General features: G+C 40.8%; 1 protein-coding gene across 1 annotated transcript; it reads right to left on the minus strand.

Annotated features, from left to right (window-relative positions):
* Positions 1-999: 999 nt before the first annotated feature.
* Positions 1,000-10,255, minus strand: dclk3 (doublecortin-like kinase 3). The gene is made up of 8 exons (XM_030148061.1): positions 10,195-10,255; positions 8,959-9,194; positions 7,833-7,964; positions 6,437-7,135; positions 5,933-6,352; positions 3,719-3,851; positions 2,736-2,903; positions 1,000-1,799 (listed from the first exon to the last, which is right to left on the minus strand). Exons 1-8 carry the CDS (start codon positions 10,253-10,255, stop codon positions 1,000-1,002), a joined length of 2,649 nt encoding a protein of 882 aa, XP_030003921.1.
* Positions 10,256-10,344: the final 89 nt, after the last annotated feature.

The following is a 10,344-nucleotide window of genomic DNA, read 5'->3' on the forward strand; positions in this document are numbered from 1 at the left end:
GGTTCCATACGATCCTCAGCTATGTATGCATTCAGTACATACAGTGTCCTGAGAGTTGGAGCATTACCTTCAGCAGATGTTCGACCTTGCAAGAAAACAATGAAATTACTATTAATATTATTGCAATCGTTAATTATATTCAACTGGTAGTACGATTTTTTGTAGCCAAGTAAGTACAAAATACTTTGCTAAAATTCTGTGTGAATATAGTAAGCTTTTACTAGAATAATAATGAAAAGTTGTTGGTACAGATATGTTTTACTTTATGAGTATACTAAACACATGCTGCTAGATAAATGATCCATATATAGACATGTACAAATGGGCTAGGAGTATAAAAAGAAGATGGGCTGGTGCCAGTATATAAGCAATCAGAGTTAACTCTCCTTAGGAGCGGAGTACGTAATACCATACTGTGCTTCTAAGTTACATACAGTTGGGAAAAAATGTGGAAGAGTGTTTACTGAAATCCCATTACTTCATATCTGATCAAGTAAACATGAAGTAATCACATTAAACCACAATGCACCAGAAATCCATGGTACATTTTGCATTAATTCATGAGTCATTCGTGAGTAAAACATATGTGCTTTGTCCAGTTACAAAACCAAAAAATGTGAGGGAAACCAAATCCAACACATTGAAACGATTACAAAAATATTTTTTCGATGATTCGTCACAACAGTAGAAACAAATGGAGTTTAACTGAATTTACAAATGGTCAATCAGCAGTTTTGTTCTTCCCATCCCATTATCCTCTTACAATCCCTGATGGCCACACACCTTAGTAATTACACATTTACCAATTAGCTTATGATTGTTGGATAAACAGGTTAGACACATTGATTTATCCAGCCCTATCATGGGACACTATTCAATCACTGTAGGTCATTCAAAGACCTAGCTACCAGGAAATCAGAGGTATTGTGCAGAACAATGAAAATGATGATGAACCTGATCTAATCACAGTCACACAGTAGACTGACACTGAGGCCGGGGCTATGCAGGAGAATGGCTGGCCGTTGCATCTGTGGTTGAATTGTCCTCTTTTCGGTCTGCGTTAAAGAGTGTGGATGCTGTTTTCTGGTCAGTGACAGTGTTAGAATTGTTAAGGGTCGAGTTCTGCTGATGAAGAGAGTGAGTTGATGAAGATGGTGCTGCTGGATCAGAGGGTGGTTGTTGTGTTGTGGGTTGTGGCTGTATGTGGGTGTGGGGTGTTGAATCTGCAGATGCTTTGTGTATTTGATCTAATTGCTGTGATGGGAGTTCAGTTTGGGATGTGGTGCCACTCTGTTGATGGGATTCACCACCTGGACTGGTTGGGCTGACTGTGTCACAGTTTGACAGTTTTGGACCTTCATCCTGAACCACTTCCCTGCTGGGTGAACCACAGTCCATAGGGTTACTCTCAGGTGTCTGCTGACCAGGTGTGTCCTCAGTGGAGTGGACTGTGCTTTTGCCTGTTGGCTGTGTCTCTGATGGTTGGTCCACTTGCTTTATCTCTGTTTGTTTCTCATCATGGCCTCTGAGCTCTGCATTGTTTGAGAGTGCAGCCTCACTGCCCTTGAGTCCTGCTCTTTTGTCTGTCGGTGTTTCAGCGGCATTTGTCTGGACAGGTTTCTGGACTCTCTCTGATTCTGTTCCAGCAGCTGTTGTGTTCCTCTGAGCTTTGTCTGTGACTGCCCTCTGCCTGCAGATTGAAGCCATAGCCTTCACCCATGGATGCAGCAGGGCCTGTTCTGCAGTCATCCGTATAGTGGGATCTGGCTGAAGTAGAGCTCTGACAAGCTGCCGGGCTTCTGCACACAAACGAACAATGAGCAGAATGATCCATGTGTATGTTTATGTATACAGGGTGTGATTAGTCAAGGGGGGGGGGGGGGGGGCAGTTATATACACAGGGGTGCGGTCCATATCTAATGTAACTAACACTGGCGTGAAAAAGTGAAACTTTACATACTTTCAACGTTCAACTCCTGGGTTCTGTTCTTCTATTATACCGCGGATCTTACACAAAATTTTCATAACTTCTAACCTGTATCCACTGGACCCCCTCCACTGCTCTATGGGCCCCGCACAAATGCTGGGCCCCATGAATTTGTCATGTTTAACCCCCCCCCCCCCCCCCCCCTTTACAGCACCCCAGTAGATGGGCATATTCATGAATTCTGAGACTACCGACAGCTCGGTTCAGGTGAAAGTTAGTGCAAGTAATGTAGGATATAGGTGGAAGAAAACTCAGTTACAATCTGCCTGTTATTTATATTGGTTGGTGTCCCCCCCATTCCCCCCAACAAATCCCACCCTCTATATATATAATATAAGTTACAACTGATGACTGATTCGTTTGCAGCCTAAGGTAGAAGGAATGACTTAAACAGCTCTAGATAGATTCACATGCATTTCAACTCTTTGAATGGCTACACAGAGAATATACAGTTGTGTTTTTTTCTGTTTGCAAGTCAGCACTCTGCTCGAAAATGGAAATATTGTCATGCTGCTACGTATTTATGCAGTAATCCACCACAAACTCCAAATACCCAATGTGTCACTTCCCAAACACTGATATTGTCCATTTCCCAGAATGTACTACTTTAAATTATCAACTATGAGAAACTGAAAAACCACAAATAATAGACAAGTGTAGCTAATTTCCTTCTAACTTAGCCAACAAACTTATCAATTAGCCCTCATATAAACACTGATGTCAGTGTGGAATATTCTGTACTTCTCACCCTCTGAGATGGGGTCCCAGTAGGGGGACAGGAAGTGGAGTTGTGCCTGTTTTATTAGCTGGAAAAGCTCTTCCTGGTCCCGATCCCGACTGCGAAATGGAGGGAAGCCACACAGTAGGATATAGAGAATAACCCCCAGAGCCCAAACGTCCACTGGAACCCCATAACCTGTGGGGTAAAACCACCAACTTATTTTTAGAACTAGAAAATAAAACTCAAATTCAGAACAGAGGCAAAATGACACAAGGAAGTTGAGTATTAGCTTTTTTTTTTTTTTCACAGTTTAAACATATAATCTATATCAACTCAGAGGTTATTTTTAGTACACTCCATTTGTCTAACAGCTTTCATCCCCTTCCATCCAGTGAAAACCACGTATCTCCAAAAGTGTTGATTTTGAAGGTTTGTAATAAACCTAAAAATATATTCTTCCCATATTGGCTGAGAAAATTCTGCTTTGTCTTAAGTTAGACAAACACTTCAAAAACCCTCTTGGATTCACTGGAAAAGGCGACGTCACAAAGCTGGGATTGGGCCTGTTTTCCTGAGCTTATGAAATATTTGATTTTATAGATGCATAGCTCTCACAGGACAGCAATGCTAAAAATATGATGATCTTTTACAGTATGCATCACTGTAGATTAAACTAGCAAATGGTACATAAAGTACTTTGAATTAGCTCAATTTTAAACATATATAGCGGTAAATCAATCCAAAAACATTAGACTTAATAGTAGAACCATGACAGGAACCATTTTAGTAAACAGCAACTTGTATTTTTCATTCTTTAAGTATATTTTCTTTGTAATACTTTTATACTTCAGCAAGGTTTTGAATGCAGAACTTCTACTTGCAGTGTAGTATATTTACAGTGTACCATTAGTATTTTTACTGAAGGAAAGGTTCTGAATACTTTTTCCATCAATGTGTAAAAGTTAAAAAAAAAAAAGGCTCATAAAGAAGTGACTGATACTGCAGCAAACCTGTCTCAGAGAGGATCTCTGGGGCTACATATGTGGGTGTGCCACATATGGTGAAGACTGGTTCTGTCACAACCATAGCTAGACCAAAGTCTCCCAGCTTCAGCCTGCAGATGCCAGCAGCCACACGCTCTATCTGCAAGAAAAACAAGATACAGAATTAGACTGGAGACAGGCAGGGAGGCAGAGCAGAGCTTATTTTTTTAATTTAGACATCTACTAGAGAACCCACATACTTGTCACAGTCCTGAGACACTAATGTTAGCATGGTATGTCGCATAGCTTCATTTCATTGAGATAAGTATTGAATGCAAATAATCGTTTGAGTTCGCAACAAAAAATAAAACTAGGCTGCTTGTGTAGAATTAAATGAAGGCTGTCTTCGTACAATTGTAAAAATGTTATACAGTCAACCGTCATGTCTGTCCTTGTCTGTGGGAATATTCTGTACAGTTATGCTGCAGCATCAATACTCCAGCAGTTAAATTCTTCTTTTCATAACAGATTAGGCTTTATCAGAAATTCCATACACGATCCAGTAATAACTTAACCATGATATCCCACAGAATTGCCTTCAGATACAATAGAGCCTTTAACAAGAATGAACCAGGGCTGTCTAGGATAAACAAAAATAGATCTAGCTATAGTTTGCCTGAACAGAGATATACAATATGTATATATTTCATTTTTGTGTGTTGTGGGTTAAATTTTCATGTTTAAGCCAAAGCCTAATGTATCAGAAAAACAAATTAAATAAAGGATAAGTGCAAACTTGTCATGGTAGTAGACTCTAAAGAATCAGTCACTACTCACTAGGCTGGAACATAAATGCTGCAAACAACCCATGATGCAGCGACTTCTAAAATATCCTATATGCTGTAGTACTCAACCTGTTAAAAATGAATGAGTCTGTGAGAGGGAGAGAACCATAGGAGAGAGTGGGAAAAGTTAAATGCCAAACCAGATCTCAGGAACCAGCTTAAAAAAAGCATTTCATAAAGGCAATACTGTCATCTGTTATATCGCATATAGAACAAGTTGCAAAATGTATTTGATATAATATTGAGCCCTAGAAGGAACTGAATACTGTCCTCTCCTGTTTTTGTTACTTCCTTGTTAATTTCGTGTTATTTGTAGCTGCTAACTGTGTTACTGTGAATGCTTCTTGATGTCAGGTCTCTTGAAAAAGAGTTTAGAAGAAGTGTTATCAGACAATAGTATGTAATATTATATAGACATATATACACACACATATATATATAATTTGCATGATATGGATTTATTTTGGAAAAAGGTTTGCGGTCTAATATTTAGGCTTTTTTTCATATTCCTCTTTTATTTTAAATCTCATACCTGTTGCTGCATTTATACCTATCCTTCACTCTAGTGACATCTAGTGATGAAGTTCCACATTGCAGCCAAACAACCCCCCTTTCCCTGTGCTACGGTGACTGCAAAAGATGCTAATGCACTCATTAGAGCCAGAGTTACTTCAGTCCTTTCTGGGATTTTTAGTTATAAGATATTAATACACACTCAAACATAGTAGATGACAGCACCTTAAAATTGCAGTGCTTGACTGTTTTTCAGCCTCCTTCATGTTTACCTGCCAGCATATTTTAATTGAAGTGGTCTTAGAGGACATGAGAGTTCTGCATCTACCCTTTTCCTGTATTTCCAGCCTGTAGAAAGTGTACTGCGTGATGCCCCAATTTTGTCCCATCACAAGAGTTTTCAGAGTGGAAAGTTGTAATTACCAATCATTAATCAGATTCTGTCAGATATGACCTAAACACGTCTCTGCTTCTACCCCATATCTCACAGAAGATTGGAAAAATGGCTAAACTTTTCCATAATGACATAAAACTGTTTCAGGTCAGGTCAAAATATGTATATTATTTAGTCTTTTGATTGTGATCTTTTAAATTCTGACATTTTTTCCAATGATTTTGCACCCTGTAGCTTTAACACTAGATGCCACTCACTGTAAATGGATAAAAGGAGAAGGTGAGGTCCATTTGGTGGTGGCTGTAGATATAACTGGCTCATTCAGGTCATGAAAACACACTGATTCTTAATGTTGCACAGTTGTACACTTATGACAAAATTATTGTTATATTCAATTTCAATCCACCTAAATACTTCTAATTTTTATACACTGGACTTTTACACACTCTACAGTCACATCAGAATTCACCTTTTAACCCTGAAACTCACCAGTAGGTTTTCTGGTTTGAGGTCTCGGTGCACAATGCTTTTGCAGTGGATGTAACTGAGCGCTTCACTCACATCTGACACCATCATTCCTGCTTCTGCTTCTGAAAACTTGCCCTTGTCGGTGATGGCCTCGAATAGATCCCCCCCACTCACAAACTCCATCACCAGGTATGAGTGGGTTTGCGTGTGGTGGTGTGCGTACAGACGCACAATGCGGGCGTGGCACAGACTACCCAAAAGGCTCAACTCATTCTGCATCATGTGCTCGCGACCAATCAGTTTGGAGCGTTCAATGATTTTCATGGCAAGGGTCTCCCCATTGTCACGGCGGCGGCACTCCCTCACTACTGCAAAGTTCCCATCTCCAACCACACGTCCAAATTCATAGCAACGTTCAATGTCTGACAGAGTGACATCTCTCTCATCTGAGGGGAGGGCAAAGCCTGTGGTCTGCTGTGTTTCTTTGGGTGTTGGACCTACATCTGGGTCATGATGGGACGGGACAGGACTCTTATATTCTTCTCTCTTCACTGGGTTCAGAGGTGGAGGACTGAGATGAACATCCAATTGTCTTGCCTTTTGTTCCGTCAGAGAATTTTCTATTTGCTTCCTCGCCACAGGAGGGAGTGGAACCCTCCCTGTTAGAGGATTCATCCGTTCTAGGCCCTGATATTTCGCTCTCCTTGCTAAACAGTTCTCACACAGTGTTGGAGAAGGAATAACAGTGTCCCTAAGATCCTCCTGATGTTTAAACGGACCAATGACAGACAGCGGTCGCTCTATGACCCCACCCTTCACATGCAGCCTCTGCAGGTGGTTGGGAGGATAGGCTGGTTTTCTGTGAGAATTCTTTTTATGAGATTTTTGGGGATATAGATTTTCAGGGTGGTGTGTATCAGCAGGATGTTGTGTATGGGTATTTGTATGATTCTTAGTTTGTGTTTTTATGTTTTGCTGGGCCTCTTGGTTATTGTGTGTCCCGCTGCCATCTGTTCCCTCACTGTATCCACTGTCAGCCTTAGATGCTTTATCTGGTGGGGGCCGGAGCCTCTTTTCCCAAGCCCTTAAGGCCTCGGCTTGGTAATGGGAATGATCTGGGAAAAGCTCCTCCAGCGCCTCCTGCACACTGCTCAGCTCCGGACGAGCCTTCCCTAACGCCAGGAAGGCCACTTCACCTCGGAAAAAGTCACAAATGCCCTTCACCTATAACAGTACAAAAACACACGGAATGCAAAAAACAACACTGTATTATGTAATAACTCAAGACAACATAAGCTATTGCCATTTCATTACATAATATCACACGTTTTCACTGTACGACAACTCACCTCTGTCTGATGTTTAAACTCTGGTCATGAACCCAATATCACTCTGCACTTCAATATCATTTGGCACCTTCATCATACTGAACATTACAGTGTATTTTTGCCATCCATCCATCCATCCATCCATCCATCCATCCATCCATCCATCCATTTACTAAAGATCTGAAGTACACAGATTGGCCATAACATTCTGATCACTGACTGGCAAAGTGATATTAATTATGATTATCTCATTACACTGGCAGCAAGTGAACATGTTGTTGAAGTTGATGTGTCTCAAACAGTAAAATGGGCGTGAGTTGGAATTTGAGCAATTTTGACAAGGGAGAAATTTTTAATGATCAAATCACTGGGTCCAAGCATGTCCAGATCTAGTTGAACTCAGTAGTCAGACGTGGAGATGCAGTTTGCCTAATATACATGTATGCAGGTCTTCATTAGAGCCAGTGTTTGACTTGTCTGTTCTGGGTTTCTTACTGACATCAGGTCCACACACAGACAATAGTAGGTGATGGTAATGCGCTTCAATGCCCGATAACATATGGGTGCTTGAGTGTGTGTTAATTAAACGTCACCTCTCGTGCATGGGTTGTGTACAGGCGCGTGACTCTGGCTCTGTGCCAGCGAGGAAACCCCAATGCCTCTGAGATATCCAGTAGCAGCTGCTCAAAGGACACCACACCACGACGGTTCAGCAGCACTGTTACCTAGAAAACACAAAGAGTCTGGTGAGTGATGAAACTTATATAGATATAGATTAATTCACCCTCAGGTCCCTCAAAAGGACTTTCAGACAGTTTGTTCATTGATCATTTATTATGAGTTATGATATATATTCAGTAATATGATACATGTTCTGCCCTTTCAGCTTGACCAAAATCTGTATATTGATCATAATGTAGTTTAAAAACTAATGATGATTTATTAATGTGTTATGAACATTTATCACTGCATTGTTACCAGTTGTTTTAGCCATTCAAAAACCTATTTGGTCAAATAAGTAAAACACTTTTGAACAGTGGTGGATTGTGGACGCATTCGCCCTTTCCTTTTTTAAACCTTGGAGAAGTTTATACAACTTCTATTATATGTTCAACATAAATATTGGACTTTTTACACTATGTTTGTCTGAAATCTTTACTTACTTTTCAGATTTCACTATTTCATAACCTTAATTTCCAGTGAAAATCATGTAATCATGTAAAATGTATCAATTCAGATTTTTTTTTAGAAAACAGAATGATGACGTATTCCTTTATGGGTTGAGAAAAAGTTCCCCCTTCTTAGGCCCAATAAACCCTTTCAGAAGCCTCTTTGATTTGCTGGAAAGTGCATTGTTACAAACCTGAAAACAGGCCTGTTTTTCTAAACTCATGAAAACTTCACTTGTTAGACAGATGTGGTTCTCACAGACCAGCAACACTATGAACATAGAAAGTTGTTCAAATGAGCTCAAATTTTAGTTAAATTAATCAAAAACTCCATATATAATAGTGCCACTGGCAGGGACATTTCTACTTTTAGTGCATTTTGCTGCTAATGTTTGTATTCTTTCACTTACATAAGGCTTTGAATGCAAAATATTTATTTGCAGTCCAGTATTTTCACAAGCTTTACTTGTGTAAAAGATCTGAATACTTCTTCCACCACAGCTCATAATGTATTAGAAAGTGCTCTTCAAAATGTAAATATGTAGATCACCTTCCGCATTGTACTTTGACCACAGGGGCGGACGATGGTGACCAGACGTGGCCGTTCAGCACTCTCTTCTGCATGACGGGTGTGAAAGAGAGGGAGCTGAGGAGGAGGAAGAGGAGCAGGTGGAATAGGAGGATGGTAGTGGGACCTGTGGCCATGTCCTCCTGCTGGCTGGGGGTGAACAGGCCATGGCTGGGTTACCCCAGCCGCACGCTTCAACAAGGGTGGAGGAGGTGGCACTAAACCAGGAACAGAGGAGGAGCACAGAAAGAAAGCAAGAGATGTCACTGAGCAGTTTATGAAAGAAAACTCATAAGTAACACAACACCAGTTCCTCATTCTATGTGAGTGTATGTGCGCGTGCGAAAACAAATCCGGCTGATCAGATTTGAGTGTTTTCCATCACACAGAGTGCAGGGGCCATTTGAGATTCTTCAAGCACCTTGCCCCACCGGCTAAATAATTTAGGCTTCCTTAAGTCATGAAAACCCACACACACCAACACACACAGCTTAACAAAAGCTTTCTTGACCTGGTTAGGGCTTAGCTGAATCTGCATGATTAATGAAGCTTCACAGACACACTGTATCTTGACGTTTCACTTTCTGGCGCCAAGGGAGACAGAGATGCTATCTGTCTGGTCAGTGGGGGTTTGGTTTTTTTGTTTGTTTGTTTTGTTTCCAGATGCAGAACAACAGACAGAGACACAAGACCCTGCCTCTAACATGACCAACTGCCCCCTCTCATTTAACAAGACACCACTGGCCTCCTGAGAGAGTGAGCAACAGCACAAACATTCACACAAAGAAACACACACACGCACACACACACACACACACACACACACACACACACATATAATGGAAACTTTTTCACAGTTTTCCTCAGGGAAAACAGAAATAGTCCATGTCTTTGTAACTTGTGATAATCAGACAGCTGCGGTCAGATGAAAAAGATTAAATTCATAATTTTTTCAACTTGTGTAACTGGGCTTCTGAGTTTGGGGCTGTGGAGGATAGATTATAATACCAACACCAAGTCTACACAAAATAATCAACCCAGCATTTTTCCACTTTAGACAAGGTCACAATCACCAAAATGTCAAATGTTTTCATCTCAGATCCAGACCTATCCTGACTTATCATTATGGATTTAGCCTATTACTGTTCCAGCCTCTGAAATCGTGGTGACTTTAAGTACCACTTGGTAAAATCCCTTCAGTGTGGTCCATACACTCACCTGCTGCTCTCCATTTTCGCGCCGGTTCGCATCCATATCGGGCTTTCTGAGAGGGCGTCATCATTTTCCAGAAGATATAAAATAGCTACAAGTAGCACTGACGCCGTTCATTGACTTCTATTCCTGTTCATGTTACCCTCTGGCATGCTG

This window comes from Sphaeramia orbicularis, chromosome 11, assembly GCF_902148855.1.
Source record: "Sphaeramia orbicularis chromosome 11, fSphaOr1.1, whole genome shotgun sequence".
Taxonomy (NCBI): domain Eukaryota; kingdom Metazoa; phylum Chordata; class Actinopteri; order Kurtiformes; family Apogonidae; genus Sphaeramia; species Sphaeramia orbicularis.

Excerpts from the sequence above, each read along its gene's own strand:
- dclk3 (XM_030148061.1), bottom strand. The coding sequence starts at position 10,255 with ATGACGCCCTCTCAGAAAGCCCGATATGGATGCGAACCGGCGCGAAAA. Across the intron at positions 7,136-7,832 it reads ACACAACCCATGCACGAGAG|GTGAAGGGCATTTGTGACTT; the intron begins GTGACGTTTAAT and ends GTACTGTTATAG. Across the intron at positions 2,904-3,718 it reads AGAGATCCTCTCTGAGACAG|GTTATGGGGTTCCAGTGGAC; the intron begins GTTTGCTGCAGT and ends TTTACCCCACAG.